The 17,767-nt window shown below is 39.1% G+C and overlaps 1 protein-coding gene across 1 annotated transcript in view; it reads right to left on the minus strand.

Annotated features, from left to right (window-relative positions):
- LOC136181303 (low-density lipoprotein receptor-related protein 1B-like) overlaps positions 1–12,563 on the minus strand; it is a 42,168-nt gene extending 29,605 nt beyond the window's left edge. The window contains exons 1-2 of the mRNA XM_065962392.1: positions 12,553–12,563; positions 11,568–11,875 (exon numbers count right to left, since the gene is read on the minus strand). Of these exons, the coding sequence (XP_065818464.1) occupies positions 11,568–11,875; positions 12,553–12,563 (319 nt within the window). The remainder of the gene's footprint in view (positions 1–11,567; positions 11,876–12,552) is intronic.
- Between the last annotated feature and the right edge of the window lie 5,204 nt (positions 12,564–17,767).

The raw sequence follows: 17,767 nt of genomic DNA on the forward strand, positions 1-17,767 counted from the left end.
ATGGTGTTTCTCTTCCTTAACAATTAGAATATTGAATCAAATTAAAAAATGAATGTATGCCATTTATTTTTCTGTCATTTGAAAGATGTAAACACTGTGATGTTGCGGCCTTCTTGACCAGGTTTGTAGGTAAAATGTTCTCTGAATTTCCATGCCAAAAATGCATTTTTGTCCTTCGCCTGGTCGTTTTTTTCATCCTCTGCCATTGTCATTCGGTTGTGTGGAAAGTGCTCTCGTGCATTGACATGCAGCGTACCTGCGCACATAATGCCACCTGCTTCTGCATCCGCACAAGTGCCGTAAAGTAAAGTGTAGTGCCGTAAAGTAATCCTTACCGGTAATCCTTTAATAATCCCACAAGGGGAAATTACTTTTACACTCTGTTATTTAGACATGCTACTCACACATAGGCTGATATACCCACACATGCACAAGCAGGATCTTATTGACATGCTTTCAGAGTGAGGGGCCGCACCCGGGCAGTTGAGGGGTTCGGTGCTTACTCAAGGGAACTGCGGCAGGGCTAAGGAAGTGACCTAGCACCTCTCAAGCTACCAGACCAATTTACATACTTTGGTCTGCACCAGGACTTGAATCAGTGAAACCTCCGGTTCCCAACCCAAGTCCCTGCAGACTGAGCTACTGCCACCCAAAAAAGGGAACAAGGTAAACAAGAGCAAAGTTTAGTAACATCAGACTTATTTCACCACGTGTAAATGATAGTCTTTCCTCATATGTTCTAGTCTAAAAAGGCACTGCAGTGTTTACACAGGACCAAAGGCCATTTTAGACTATTTTTAGGGGTTCTGAAGCACCCCTAAATGTAATGCCCCACTAGGTTTATCTACATATTTAAAGTCAAACATATTCCTCTACACCTGTCATATAGCATACCTAAAAAGCTCCCTACAGTTGGTTTCATCCAAAAGTCAGACCAGCAGGCATATAAACACAGAGCGACTGTAGACAGTCAGTCTGTGGAAGAGACAGGGAGTTAATGTGTTAAAATGTGTAACATGAAATATGATCAGTTATATACATGCTTTAGCAGAGGCTAAAGATATGCGCCATCCTTTGTCAGGTGGTATAACGCTCTGGATTGATGGGCTATGCTAGTTGTGTCTTGTAATAACATCCTCTTTTAAAATCTATAAGGAGAGGTCAGAGTGAATGAAAGTAGGTTAGCGGGCTGACGATTTTTACCACCTGTATATCAAATGTAAAACACTCAATGGTAATTCTCAGTGAGGAAATCACTCCATTCCTTAATAAATAGCAGCACAATCAAGAGGCTAATGATGCAAAAGAGTAGGCTCTTTTACTTTACATAAATGTAAGTTCTGTGGTGTGACAAGTAAAAGTTCTGCATCCAAAACGTTGCCGATATAATAGTATAATCATAACATAATAATAACATGGCTTAACAACTCATTTCTATTAAGCTGGTTCAATACAGACTAAAATTAATCATTTTGATCAAAATTGTAAATTTAGCTGACTTATTAATGTTGTCTGCTTGGCGTTTCGCCTCACTATGATTATATTTTCTCTTTGTCACTACGTCCGTGTCTGTAATATTTGCTGGTTTGAATCGGGGAATTGTATCCAATTCAGCGATTTCAGCACACACCTGTGTGTCTATTTGTCAAGTTTGGCATGTTCACTCTGTGCTAAAGTCTTTACATGGAAATTACTAGTTTCACACAATAAATTACTATGCAAAATAATGTTGTGTTTTTTAAGGCTGTTGAATTAGTTTGTGTTGTTTTTTTGTGTTACCAGTGTTTGGATAGTCCTATTAGTGTGTGTGTGAGGCTGTGAGCTACTTTATACACCTTAGGAATACTATCAATATCATCTAAATATTGTTTATTACAGGCACTGGTTAAAGTAAATCAGCTAAATCATGAAGGTAATATGCGTAGAGCCCCTCTGACACCTCATTTCCTATGTGCAGTAGCTCACTATTTTCTGTAATTTGTGAGTATTTAATCAAATCTCTTTGAAAGAGAGGAGAACGGCTACAACTGTGTAGTGGAATGAAGCCGGGTGCTGGCAGCCTTGACATCTCTGCTCTACAGTATAATAAAGAATCAATACATCAGTCCATAAAAAGGGAATGAGAGGCCCCAGGACGGTGTCGTAAAGCTGCACTTCAGGAACAGCATACAAAAAAAAATCCGGCTGAAAAACAAACAATTTATCATTATTTGGTAAACAGCGACATAATTAGTCAATAAAGATACTTTTGTGACCGACCATTATGCAAATGTTTTAATCTAATTTTTCTGGGGCCAAAATCAAATGAATAATACATTCAGTGCATTGCATTTAGAGAGGCTAAAACCAATATTTGCAGAGAAGAATGATCTCATTAGGAGCATAATATACACCATTGTGTTTAATGCAAGCAGTTTTTCATCAACTCGTATACAATACATAGAACAAGATACACTATTGTGTTAATGCCATTTAAATTAATGTCACTGATGCAATGGGATTAAGATATTTTGGTGTTGAATTTAAATCCATAATCAACACAACATATTTTGTGTTGTTAGCTGATGTCTTTCTAACATACTCAGCATCATTTAGCTTCAACAATCTTACATAAAGCAGTGCACAGACCCCAATTCCTGTTTTTTTTCTCCAACCATGGCAATCCAAAAGACATTTGCAATACAAGCAAATAGAGGAAATATAATATTGATGAGAGTCTAGGCTCAATATTGATATATTATCATCTTATGAAAGGGCTTTGGTATACATTCTACTCCATAGTTGTAGTTTTTAAAAAAGCCCCCCATTGGAGCAACATTACCATTCACTTTGAGTCATGAGGATGAAGTCAAACATTTGGATCCCATTTATTTCTGGTTTGGACTCTAACACATCTTATGGGATGTATCTGTCTTATTAGCTGTTTAAAGCTTCACTATATTCATATGTTTGTTGCTTACTTTGTCTCTTTGTTGTTAGTTGTACAATGGAATGTGTACTGTAGTAGGGACAGTTAGACTGTTAGATGGTTATTAGGAGGAAGCCTGATTCCAGAAATGTTTTCAACTAACATTTAATTCTTTAAATTAACCTGATCCAAGTGTCTTAATAGCAAAATCCAAGTGGCAGCCTTCGCTCTTGAAAAATGAAGCTAATGCAGAAGTGCAACGAACTGCAGATCCTTTAGATTCCGCTTGAGACTGGCTGCATTTTTTATTTTTTAATATAAAATTCATCCATTTTGATTTTCTGAAGGATAAGAGTTATTGATAATAAGGCGCATGGCTGACCTGACTCAAAGGCGGGCACTTGATAGCTATTTGTTAGGAGGCTTGACAAATGGCTGCAGTAGCTGGGAATCGAACTCCGACCTTCCAGTTGTGAGACGACAGACTCAACCACTAATCTAGTGCCTGGCCTACTAAACTGAATGTATGGTAGACAAGGCTATGTGTACCTTTACAAAGTGTATTTACTAGTTTTAATAAATGACAATGGCACTTTCAAATGTGGTCTATTTTTTTGTAAAGGGAAGACACTGAACAAACAATATGTCATTCAAATAAAATGACGGCGCTTTTATGTGCCTTGGTCTTTGAGTCTTCTATTAAATTGTAATAGTTGAAGTGAAAAGCCTTGACCTTTACCTTCATATTTCACACGCTGTGAGGACTTTCAGCGCCTAAATTGGTTGCCGGCCTATAGTGTAAATCAAGTCATCATAAAGAAGTAAATAAGCCGGTTTTTAGCTCGAAGGCATCTTTAATGAGGACCGTGGTTAGTGTAACACACACAGTAAGTGGGAGGACATGTATTTTTCTCTAAATATCCTCTGGCACTAACCCAGCTCCCTTGAAATAATCATTGGACTATGACCATGTTTATGGAGTGGCTATAACAGAAGGCATTAGCTCATTCCTTTCACTATCTATTAGACTACCCATTATTTATAATTTATAAATAAATAAAGGCCAATGTCACTGATTCATGCTCTTTGAGAGTCAGGACCTGGCTACTGCATGAACAGCACTCATCATCCTGATGTTACAGGCTATTATTCTCTTTGGTTGCTGCACTAAGTATGTGTCTCTGTGTTTGCTCTGAATTAAAGCACATATCACTTTGAGGCTTTGTTCTCTGCTGTAGCAGCAGGGAGATAATGTAGACTTTAGTTCTTTAATGTCACACTGGGTCCATGACAGCAACCATGTCAATTTTAAATATGCTTTTTGTCTCTGCTTCATCAGGTGACAATCTAGGACGCTGTCCTCCACAATTCTCATGCTAAGAGAGAATACACAGAGAGAAAATGTGTCAGTGCAGCTTCACTGTTGAGATGGAGGCTTGTGAGAGCAAAGGCAACCTGCTCCCCCCGGTGCGTTACTTATGGCGCGGATGAGACATGGTGTGAGTGCAAGATTGTCACCAGGCAACAAAATTCATTCTCACGGTAATAGTTCTGCCAAAGACAAATACTCAAACAAACAGAATTTTTTTTTTTTCGCAGAGGCAGGGGCAGCAACCATGGGGATGAATATGAGCAAATGTCTTCAGGGCAAAGATGACTCTTCTTTTAACTACATTTTGACAGTCTTAGTCACTATGGCTTCATATTGTGCACTGCTTTTCTCGGTACCGATATTTCCAAGTACACAGACATGCAAGTAGGAACAATATTTTATGTGTTTGTTCCTCGCCTACTAAAACTTCTGAAGAAACAGATGGCCGAGCCTTAGGAAGCGTACATACGTTCTGTTCCAAATCTAAAGGAGGCCGAGAGATCAATAAAAAAAAAACAGCCGATCACAAAATGCATATGTGGAAGGTTAAATACATTGATAACACAGATACTGTGGCTCATTTGATCGCAAATCAAACACAGTTGACAGACCCAGCACTGAGGCACCAAACATAATATTCAATTAACTTTTGCTGCACTAACATAGTACCACAAAATGTTGTAGAGATAGCGTGATGACAACGTAACCTGCAAGCTGTCTAATAACTTGGGCCGATCATCTTAGAAGAAGACAGCAATATGAAAGTCTAATCATGCAGATTTAATTGTCTCATCGGCAAGCGTGGCACTGTCTGGGACTGAATAATTGTCACAATAAAAACACATGATGATTGAATGCAAACTAGCTAGATTTAAAGTGATGCCATGTTTAAAGTTTTCTGGATGAGTCAACAGAAGGGTAATTTGCCAGCAGGGAGGGAGAGATGGAAAGGTAGGAAAAGACATGTTACATAATGCAAAAGGCTCTGTCCTTCAGCTCAATAACAAGGGTTTACGCTACATTACCCCCTAAACCTCCATCCTACTGGCGCCAATTCTCAAGGGAAGCAGACACATTTGTGATACATTTATTTCAATATGAGACTTGCCAGATAAAACACCCTGCAGGACATTGATAGGCAGCCCCAAATACACTCACTATAGCTCCTGTAGCTTCATCACAGGCATACAGATCAAATATTATCTGCACTTCTAAGCAGTGTTTTCTGAAGGGCTTTGTCAGCTACTTCCAAATGTTTAAATGGCAATGTTAGTACAACATATAGGAAGTGCACTTCAAATTTAGAATTGTATTTATTGGCTGAGTGTGCTCGAAGGAATCTGATTGCAGAACCAAAACAACAACACATATAAAAACAAACCAATCTGTTACCATGCCCCAAATCAGACAGGAACATTGATTTAGGTAGTTCCGCATAAGCCAAAATTAATTAAAAAGATTTTAAAGTCCTGTACATGACAACCCCATTATGGTTCAAATAGGGGAAACCCATGGTTATTTAAGGAATAACTAAACAAGGAGAAATACAATTACCTGTGTCTTTGCGCTCTGCTGAATCTGTTTGTGATTTCAAAAATCAACTTAAGACACACCTGTTTAGGCAGGCATTTGGATAATTATCATAATCAATTAATGCACTGTGAACGTACTGTTCTTTCTATTTTGGGAATTGTTTTTGTGTTTGTATTTATCTTAACTTTTCATCTTTTCTTTTATCTTTTGTGCTCTTGTTGTTGTTATTGTTGCTATTATGGTATTTCTAACTGCATCATTATTACTACTGTTACCTCCTGTATTTTGTCTCTTTGTAAAGCCCTTTGTGGCTAATGTCTGTGAAAAGTGCGATATAAATACAATGTACTTACAACATTTGTATTTGTTAAATAACTGATTTTCATTTGGGATATGGTTTCCTACCATGGACTGAGTAAAATGTGGATCTAGTCTCAGTGACATCACTCCCCCTGATCTCTGAAAAGCATTTTGGTGTGGCACACCATTGAAGTCAACACTAAAGATGAAGAGAAAAGGGTTAATAAAATCAAATATTTTGGCAGATTTGAGCAGAAAAACAGGACATGATTATATATATTAACAATGTGCTTCACTTAATTCCTTTTTGCTGTTCTACACACCTTACCCATGCCGTCACTGCTCTTTATAGATACTTTCCAAAATAATTCCATTATTATTCATGAAGCATTAGCTGCACAAGGAGTCAGGAAGTAAACTATACTTAGTAGCCTAACCACTGCAAGATAAACACACTGCACCCCTGTGTTGGATCCTCATGCTGCTTGTTTTCAAGCTCTCTGTAGGATACTGATGAGCTGTGTACAGAGATTGCAAGACTTTAGAGGAGGACCTGCCCTCCCCTGTCGTCGAAAGCGAAACAAGTGGAAGAACCCCAGAGAGAGAGAGAGAGATATATTTGCCGAGTTCTTCTCCCTCTGTGCCTTGAGGACACTGAGATTAACATCAGAGTTGGTTGGGTCAAGCCAAGCTGCTGCTACGAAACCCAACTCCTGCCACCATGTTTTCGAAGTCAGCTGCTGACCCCTTTTATTGTCCTTTCCTCTGGGATTGACAATTCAATCAAAGGATTCACTGGTCTCCTCATCCAGCAGATTCACAAAGCTCCTCATGGCAGCACAACTGAGACGAGCTAAAAGTCCATGAAATCCTTTCCTGGAGGATTTTAGTTCTCAGACAGTGTTTGCAAGTGAGTAACATCAATACAGAGAGAGAGCAGCATCCTCGCAGCCATTAACACCAATGGTTTCTACCAAATTAGACTGGAAAATGTATTTACAGAGAGATAATTATGGCTATGCACAGCAGATCGGTATGCCCTCAGACAGGCATGACATTTAGAAGTCCTTGTAAGTATGACCATCCAAGAGTGTACCCTTATTACAGGAAATTCTCAACCTTTCCACTTAAGCTGTCACCACAAAATGTGCTATTTGGCCCCATAACGGGTTGACTTTAATGTACAGAAGCGTTGCCCTGACCACAGCTGGAGAATGGCCATTTTGCTGGCTTTTCTTTAAGGCAGGTTGTTTTCCATTCTCCCTGAATAAATGTCATCGGCTGTCCAGTCCCTCGAGGACCAGGGCTGAGCAGATAAACGGGTGCCTCCTTCTGGTCTCTGGGTATTTCAATCCAAGGCCACCTTCCATTTCTTTCTCCCCACAGGCCCTAAAGATGCAGTGATTACATCGTCCTGACCAAAGCCATATCAGGGAGGAGCGGGGCCATCAGTAGCACCAATATTTTTTATATTTCTCGAGAACAGGAGTGAAATTTATCACCTTGACTTTTTCATTAGACGTGACATTTTTCCGTATCAGTATTCGCAGAGAAATCTAAATTCTGATGAGCTTTATTTTAATCCTCTTCGGCTTCACTTACTGCATACCATCCTAAATGAAAGATCTTTTCTTCGAAGGTTATTACAGATCTTTTTATCATTTAAGAAGGCACAATACGTTCCAAACTTGTCTTCTGTTTGCAGGGCAAGGCTGATAATCCCCACTTCCATCAATACATCTTCCATGATAATAAGCTGAGCCAAATGCCTTCGATGAATAGGCAAGGTCTTCTTTCTGGAGGCATTGTAAATAAAATGGAGCCAACATTAATCAAAGTGATAATTAATTGCCTTGTGGAGATTATAAGACTTTGCCTTCAGCAGCCAGAGAGGTTATATTATATCCATTATATTCTAAACGTGTTTCGCAAAGGGAAAGTGAAGGATCATAGGTGACACAGCAACCAATCAGAGAGGAGATAAGGGATCCGCTGGGAACTGCCAATGGTGCCCCCAGAGCTCCTTATATTACATACATTAAAACTAAATATGATATTTTGCAGACGAGCAGATTATCTTTGTCCGAATCACAGCAGTGCTGAAATTCAGTACAACATCACTCCCTCTCTTTCGATATTGCTTGAATATGATATTGGAGTGTTCCTTTAAATCGAACATTTCATTCCATACACCTAGACAGTCTTTCGTCGGGGGTAAAAATATGACACTCAAGAGGTGATGCACGCGGAATAACTAAGAGAGAGAGAGAAAGAAAACAGCCATTGCATACGAGAGGCAAAAGATATTAAAGATGGACTGATAAATGGAGCCATGAGCAAAGACTGCAGCAAAGAAAGCATCCAAGACAAGAGATCGCAAGAGTAAAAGGCACAATATCCATGATTGCTTTTGCATATTTGAAGAAAGACAATCGGTCCTTGTTTCAAATCCAAACTACTCTTTAGTGACAGTTTTGTTGCCAACTTTTCACTATGACACGAGTCCTGAAAGCTCTCTCCACAACCCACCACTAAATTCCTTCATTAGAGTTCCACAAGTGGCCACTTACACGACAAAAGCTGGTCCCTGTAATTATTTGGTTTTCACAAAAGCAGTGAGGCCTTCATCTTTTTTTCCTTCAACAACCATTGCCAACCACTACTTGATATATGACCTCTTGCACACTAGGGTATTAATAATTATTACACACGGTGGTCAATTTATGCACAGATGCCTCTGCCAAAACTATAAAGTGGTAATTATACCCAATAACTCACACTGATGGGGAACCTGGAGTTAACGTGAATAATTTGGTTCTGTTGCCTTTTTTTTTTTTTTGTTGCTGTGACAGCCTGCGTCACAGTGACAGTGTCGTCATGATTTAAAGAGGCTAATACAGCTCATAATAGTGTGAAATTATTGCTCTGTTTATCCATTAAAGGGAATCTTTGTCCCAGAGGTGTAAATAATGATACTCAAGAGCACGCATGCAACAACTCATTTTGATGTGAAGGACGAATGAAGGTTTACATGACTGCAGTCGGATCAGCCAAGCAGATTCTTTCCAGCACAATCCAGCACTTCAACTTGCACACTGAATAATACAGTACTACAATAACACCTCTTGTTCAACCAGACAGATATTCTTCTGCTTTTATTTCTGACATAATAAGCTGTTTTTGTAAGCTGTCCTGGTCTTTAAAGCAAGTACAAGTTTAAAGAAGACTCCTGATGGATACATTACTGGGTTTTGATGACAGTTACACAAAAAAGAAAGCATTGAAATGTGCATACAAAAAAAAAAAATGGGTTACTAAAAAAAAAAACAAAGGGGGCAAATGTGTACATTTCCTTAAACATTGACTCTGCGTCATATATTTTGGAGCCTGATCATTTATTTACAGGTGTAAGGGTTAAATGAAAGTTAGATTGCAGAAACATTTGATTACATTTCTTTTCGCAAATGTCTCATTTGACACAAACAGCTCCTCATCGCCTAAACTCTCTCATCAAGGTCTACACTCCCTCCCACCCTCCACGCTCAGCCAGTGAAAGGCGTCTGATCCAACCTGCACTGAGTCTCTAAGTGTCCTCTGTCACCTCCTGTTTGGAACAAACTTTCGTACTCCATTCGATCTGCCCCTTTGCACCTTCAAGAAAAAGCTAAAGACCCCAGCTCTTTCATGAACACCTACTAACATGATGCTGTTAATATTGATGATGATGATGATGGTGGTTTGTTTTATAATGACAATGACGTTATTTAGCATGGTTTTGAAGCTGATTAGAACGTGCACTTACTGACATTAATTCCTCCTCTCTAGATCCTTTCTTGTGTTGTACTTACTCTCTGATGTATATCGCTTTGAGTTAAAGGGTCGGCTATGAATTTTTGTAGAGTTATGAATCAACTTCATCATGAATGTTAAAAAAAACAGCAGTGTAATGTGTGGTACTGCAAGCTAGCCATATCTAGTCCATAAGGCCATGGTAACTGTAAAGAGAAAAATAAAAGCCAACTCAAATTCCGTTCATATTATCCTCAATTCTTTTAAATCCCTTCTTAAAACATACTTTTACAGACTTGCTTTTATGTGATATCGTCTTCTTAATGTCTTCTCTTACTGGTTTTACTATTTTTATCTTCTTCTACTTCTTACTGTCTTTTATTTATGGTCTTATCTCGTATTTATGCTCATATCTCAATCTCCTCTTGTGTTTTAACTTGGTAATTTCTTATTTTACTTACTTACTATTTATGTTTCGTATTTATAGTTATTTTTTATTTTTATTAATATTATAGTTTTGGGTTTTTTGATCCTTTAACCACTTGTTTTTATTTCTTTTACTGCTCTTAGTTTCTTACATCTTTCTAAATCTTTGGTCCTCTTGGTCTCAGCTCGTGTTGTTGGGTTCTTGTGTTTCCTGGGTTCTTGTGATGGTTCTTATGATGGTTCTTATCATGGTTCTTATCATGGTTCTTGTGATGGTCGGGTTATATATGTCTGGTTGTGTATCGTGCACTTTGGGTTCTTTTCTGTTGAATTGTATTTAATTATTTTTGGTATTTTGCATCTGTTATATTCTTACTGTTGTTAATGTTTTTCTGTGTTTGGTTTAGTTTGCTTTGTTCTTGCTGTTTGTCAAAGCACTTTGTAAACCTGTGTTTTTAAAAGGTGCTATATAAATAAAGTTATTATTATTATTATTATTATTATTATTATTATCAGCACTCCATTTACTTTATGTATCTTCTCATTATGCCTGCAACAGAGGATATTTTGTGCTTTTAAATACTGGTGTACTAGGAAGCCTCTAATTTTCAAAAAGAAAATACAGTTTATAAAGGTTTGTAGGAACTTTCAAACCAGTCCGCCATATAATCCTGCTGTATCCTCATGTTTCACCTGCTCTTTCATTTTCCGGTTTCGACACCTACCCCTTGGCAGAAAATATATAGGCATGATAAAAAACTACATAGAAATGATCATTGTAGTTGCTGATAGTCTCCTTTTTTGTAGGTCACATAGAGGCATCAGTATTAATTTCAGTCTGGTCCAAAGCCAGCTAAAAGTTCTTTACATGAGATTTAAACACTTCTGTGTGTTTGTTTTGTTTTTTTTTTGTTTTTTTTTTACACCTTAACAAACTGCTTAATTTCAATCCTGCCTTATTGGAAGCCTGCTTCATTTGAAGTCTGCTTCCATGGCTGCTTCGATGTGAGCATCATGCCTTTCCCACAGCAGCTGATCTCTCCGACGGATGACACCACAGACTTCTAGCACCTTCCCAGCCAACAATCTGATACTAAAATGGATACCTTTTTCTAGATGGAACATTGCCTAATGCATGTTAAGAACCCTCATCTTATAAAGGTGATGAGTGGAACACTGGGACAGAATTCAATATGACACTTTCTCATTGGTGAGTAATGGATGGGATGAGTGACTTACAAGTTTTGTCTGATTCGTCGGAGTCGTCGGGGCAGTCGGGCTCACCGTCACAGAGCCAGGCTTCTGGGATGCAGGTTTCCCGGTCGTGACAGTGAAACTCCCCTACGTCGCACAAGATGGCTTCTGGGTGGCAGAGGGTGAGAGAGGGTGGAGAAAGAGACAGAAGAGATGCAGCATGAGGTGATGGAAGTGAACAGGAGGATAAAACATGTACTGGATGTAAACTTGAACGTGAGTGGGAGTTAAGAGGAAGTGGATTTGGACTTTTTAAAGAATTTAATGCCGTAATGGATCTGGTGAAGAAGAAGCTTTTATGTAAGCAAAGTTGGAGGTACTATGTCATATTTAATGGTGGTATGAAGCAATATGAAACGGAGGAGAGCTTTTTAATAGTCTATACTTCTATGCATTTATGAAGGCAGACAATTAATAGAGTTCTGTACGTCTTTTGTCAGAGGCATCTTTTCATACAACAGTTCTTTGACAGAACAGGACGACATATATTTCTCCTCCACAAGATTAAATGCTGCTAAAAGAGGCAGACACCGACGATGCCCGGGCTTTGTGATTTTGACAGCTACTCCTCCTCTAACAAAGACATGATGTCCTTCATGCCTCGGCAAACTATTACAAAGCAGTTTGGCAAGTTTGTTCTTATCTTTTTCCCTTCTTGTTGTGCTTTCATTTGATGGAGGAACTGGGGGAGTTCAGTGAAAGCCCAGTCAACTAAAAAGTCATCACAGCCTTTCAATATAGTGTAGCACGCATCTGTCAAAGTGTTGACATGTTTCTTGCCGGTAGCTGTCAGAGACTGAGCTCCATCATTCTGCAGAATGACACAAGCTTTTGCTAAAGATTTGACATCACAATGTGACCTGCCGCTACTTCTCCTCCGCGCAGAGTGGGAAAAAAAGACGGTAATTTGTTTCTAAGCTTAACCCACAGACAATCAGACAGGCTCTGACTCCCCCTCCCACTCTCTTACTCTATCACCATCTTTTCCCAGTGTGTTCCTAACCCATTAGAGGTGGGAGTGAAGCAAGTGGGAGATCAGGTCTGCAGCATTTGAACGGTGAGAGTGATAATTCAACGCACCGCTGCTCCCTGCCCCTGCACCCTCCAGCAAATTCACTACCCAGGGACAAATCTGAAAAGGTCAAACATCTCATCCATTCTGCCTCTCCTATTCCCACTGATGCAATATATCTGAAATCTCACCATTTAAATCAAGGTCTCTTTTGAAATATTCAAAGCCCCTTTTTCAGGTTTAAAAAGGGGACATTCTTAAAATTGCACACCAAAGCCATCAAAACTTGAAAGGAAAAAAATAATATTAAAATTCATGTCTTGTTTACTGGGGAAGGTGGATCTCAAGGTAGACTCCTGCATTCTGAACGGATGATTCAAATGATTTTGCCTCTGAGAAGTGAAACAGTTCTACAACACCGTTAAGAACAACGATGTACAGTATTAGAAGCAGGGGGATATTTTTTTGTTAAAATTGTAAAATAAAACCTTATTAGGAAAAACTCATAGGAAGAGAAATGTCCCATGCTGTTTTGCCCTGCATCTTTAACAGGGTCATTAAATATTAAATATTGATCCAATCCTCTATTTTCCTAGATAACACAGCGACACAGTCTCAATGTCAATTAGTAAATGGTAAAATGGTAAATGGACTTGAGCTTGTAAAGCACTTTTCTAGTCTTCTGACTATACTCAAAGCAGGTCACACCTCACACCCACTCACACACTGATGGCAGAGGCTGCTATGTAAAGTGTCCATCAGTAATAATTAATCCCATGCAGTCACACTTATACGCCGGAGAAGAAACAGCCAGAGAAACTTGAGGTTAAATGTCTTGTCAAATGATAGATCGGACCCCCCCCCCCCACTTTCTGGATGAGAGACTACCAACTCTACCACTAAACTGCAGCCGGTCCATTCTTGGGGCCCCAGATTGCATTAAAGTAATTAATTAATCCAATGTATTCGCTTTGAATAGATCTGCATTGCAATTACAAAATATGTTTCCAAATAGTTCTTCGATGTATTTTTGTTTGATAAAAGAAAGTATAAAATAAAACAGCCTTTTTTCAACCTCCTTAGCCTTTTTGGACAGTTTCATATGAAAGACCTCCTATCCCTTTCAATGTATCTTAATAAGCAGGGCCTTTTGTTGTACTTGCAGACCTCTGGTGCTGTGTGTGTGTGTGTGTGTGTGTGTGTGTGTGTGTGTGTGTGTGTGTGTGTGTGTGTGTGTGTGTGTGTGTGTGTGTGTGTGTGTGTGTTTGTCATTTTCTCAATAATGTTTTATTTCCACTGAGCCTGGGCTGGGTCTGGCCCACGTGAAACGGAGTTTAAAACAAGCGAGAGACTCTAACACTGAGCTGAATCGAAAATAATATCCAAACAGTTAACCAGAAAAAAAAAATTCTCCCCATTATTAAACCGCCTTACAACTACTTGCTGTCATTTATGGGTTTTTTTTCTGTGTTGTGCCTCAGGGCTCTGGCACACATGGAGCTCAGCAGAATGTAGGAGAGATGAAGAGTTGAAGAAGGATGCACATGTTGTTGTTGCTGTCCTTGATAGCTTTGTGACTAAAAGCGTTGTAGCAGCATATGTAAAACAAATGATCACACTGAATCAATGAGTCAATATAGCAGACAGAATCAGTAACAGAAAAGCCCTGGAATTCCATGAAAACATTCATTGAGATCTGATCAGGACACCAGAAAAAAAAAAGAGAAAAATCGTTTGAATAAATCTAACATGATTTCAATTTCTTTCAATTTTAGACACTTTTTTTTTTTTTTATCCCTGGGATGAAATTAAAACGTTTTACTCATAGCCTCATTGCTGTCATTGTGTGACATAATACACTCACACATAGGCCAGAACTACACACAAACAGTACATCTGAACACATTGACAAGACAGAAACTCGGAAAAGAGTGTATTTAGTCAAGAAACAACACCTCTTCACGTATAGTACAGAGAAGGTGAGATCATGCATCATTCAGCACCAACATCCTGAGGCCTGATTGAGGGTTACAGCGGGGCCAGCCCCAGGGTACCAGGAGTCAAAAACCCAGCAAGGACCCCACCTGGTTTGCTGGATTCCCAATCTTTAAAAAAAAAACACACATCCCCCCCTTCTGTCTCTGAGGTTGTGTTTGCTAGAAGGCTGTTGAGCCACGATACCATTGCTCACTCATCTGGCTGCACATGGGGCCTATTTCTGCAATGCTCCCCACTAGCATTCCCTTGGGGGGGGGTCTCCACTGCCCCTGTGTTTGATTAATTAACTGTTTAACAAACTGCAAATGAAAAAAAAGACTTTGCTGTTCTTTCATTCATTTACTTTTTTTTTTTTTAACCAACAATAGCCCTAATGTGAGTGGTTTACTTCACAATAACACTGACTATTTTTGTGCCATGTGGCAATGTTTAGCTGTCAAGTGTGTCTTTTAACCATCATCAAGAAACACGATACTGCGCTCAACATGACCAGCTGTCAGCCTCAATAACAATGATTATCACTGCAATAAAAACGAATACAGCACCAGTTTAATAAGATGGACTGAGCATTATTTGTCAGGTTTATGGTTATACAAAATAAGGGATATGATACTGTGGCATAAATACCACCAAGAAAATAACATTTTACATTTGACCATGCAGACTTTTACCTTTTTTTCTATGTACACATAACCACTGTTGCACATAACAACTGAACTCTGTTTGAGCTGATGTTCACAAGATCATGTACATTTTCTCTGAAACTGTGTTTTTTCACAAAGGTATCCATAGACAAACGTTCGGTTCGGTTTTGGCCAAAGGGACATCCATTTGAGTGTATAAACAGTAATGTCCTACCTATGCCTTTAAAGCTGAATAGATTGACATTGAAAAGAAGAGGCCACTCCTTCAGCAAAGCAAGCGATGTAAGCCATGAAAGGAACTGCCCCTGGACCTTCGAGCAGAGCAGTTACCTATTGATGTTCTACCTCTTTTCATGCCTCTTCATCTTAAAAGGGGGCAAATATAAGGCAACACAAATGACCTCCTAGGTCAATTCATCCTTCCCGTCCTGCGTTTGCAAACAGCCTCCCCTTGACACAGGCTGCACTGTCGCTGCATCATGGGGGGGGGCAATAGAGACACAAAAATCTACACTAGGAAAGTAAATGCGCTGTCTCTTTGTTCATATATGTGTATGAGATAAATAAAGGTGCAATATTAAACACCATTATGTATTTTGCAGATAATTCTATACAAACATCAAATGACTGGTGATGGCTGGAATAGTAAATAGGAAAAAAAAAAAAAAAAGGCAGAAGATGCCTTCAGTGAATGCAAAATATCCCATTAGCATAACAGTGAGAAACAAACAGTGACATTTCAGCTGGGCCCATTACAATGAGCTTCATTCCTGACACCCGAAAGCCACCACTGGCACAATACTGCGGCTCATTAGAGCCATTGAGCTTCTTAAATGTGCCAGATTTTCAGACGCACAAGGAGTTGTTTGGAAGCAGGCAGACAGGGAAGTTGTTTGCTAACCTGCTTAAGGAAGACCAGCCAGCAGAATTAATTTCATCAAATTGCTTGAGATGAGGTATGAATTCGAGAGTGTTGACCCAATTGCTGAACACGTCCAGCATGCTGCAGTGTAACCATACGGCAAATCTCTCTATCCTGAATTATGCAATATAGCTCCCACTTTGCTATCGTCTCAGTTCTGTTAAACTCTGAATTACACGAGCGCTTAGGCCTTAATTTACCTTTCTAAACAATATTATATTCCCATGAGCTAAGCCACAAACCACTAAGGCATTACAATCCCTGGAATTGCATCAGACACACAGTTCACAATATGGCACAGTGGATAAGTCGTAAGCCACAGGCCTATTCAAACAAAACGTGTGCTAACACAGCAGTGGTGCTGCACACAGCTCAAACTGGTGAATTAAACGTCAGCCATGTATGTACAGCTGAAAAAAGCCGATCTGAGAATATTCCTCAGTCAGGCATATCTTTCAGCTGCAGGTTGAGTAGGAGCTGCTTCTTAAAGAAGCTATTTGCAGCTCATCCAACCTGCTGTGCTCTACACTGAAAGCTGTGAGTGAACTTGTCAAAGCAGTGATAGTCCATTAGACAAATGTTGCGCTCAGGGGGCTGAAGGTCAACCAATAAGTCAGAGAAAAGAGTCTGAAAAACAGAGTGGACAAATAGAACAGCAAAAATATATTTGAAAAGGAATAAATAAATAAAGAACATTATAAAAGGTTATCTGAACTTGAGGTGAATTGTTTCTCAGCTGTGGCTATCATTTTTCAGTTTAGTTGTGATGGTCATTTTGGACTTCAGCTCCTACTCCTTTAGTAGTTGCTGACAAGGGAAGAAAGTGTCAGAGGGAGGAAATAAAAAGGACATTGTAGTTATACAGATATAATTTGTGATTAGCATGAATAACTGGTGTTTATGGATTCTTCTTCCTTGCAGGTGATGACATGCTGCTGGCTGCTCAGTTGGCCCTTATGCAGCTCTGCATATTCATTAAAAATTTGTGTATTCATTTGCATTGGTATTATTCAAAAATTAAGTTCATGTAGCAGTGGAGTTAATTTTCCTGTGGTGTAGTCTGCTTAGTGTACCTCATGTTTACTGATGTCCAAAGTGATCATTTGGAAACAGTAGAGGCTTAATTGCCTTGGGAATATTCCCCCTCCTGGTTGTTAAGTTAGTTTTCTGTCTCATGCATGCTAATGTTCAACCACGGCTTGTGGTTTTTTTGATCATAATAAAAGACATAGCTAAATTCTAGCTCATTGCTAATTAGTTAGCTAATTATTTTGACAGAGAAGAGGAGGCCTGGTCTGCATACAACTCCTAAACCTGTCCTGAGAACAAACTTATATAGTTGCTGAATATTCCTTTTGTATTAGGTTCATAAAAGAGAAATAAGCAAGTCCTGATGAACGCACCTTATTGTGTCTTAAAGGTGATAATAGTGCATTCATACATTATGTACTATGTCAGTTGTAGTTAAACTGAAACATGCTCCCTTCAAGTAAATGTCAGCGAGTTACCAGCAATTCAAATAATCATGATACATCAATTGAAGTCATTATAAAATTCCACATCAATGGCGGCATTTGTTGTTGTAGACCGTTCAGCTTAATATTGGTGC

Source organism: Labrus bergylta, chromosome 13 (assembly GCF_963930695.1).
Source record: "Labrus bergylta chromosome 13, fLabBer1.1, whole genome shotgun sequence".
NCBI lineage: Eukaryota > Metazoa > Chordata > Actinopteri > Labriformes > Labridae > Labrus > Labrus bergylta.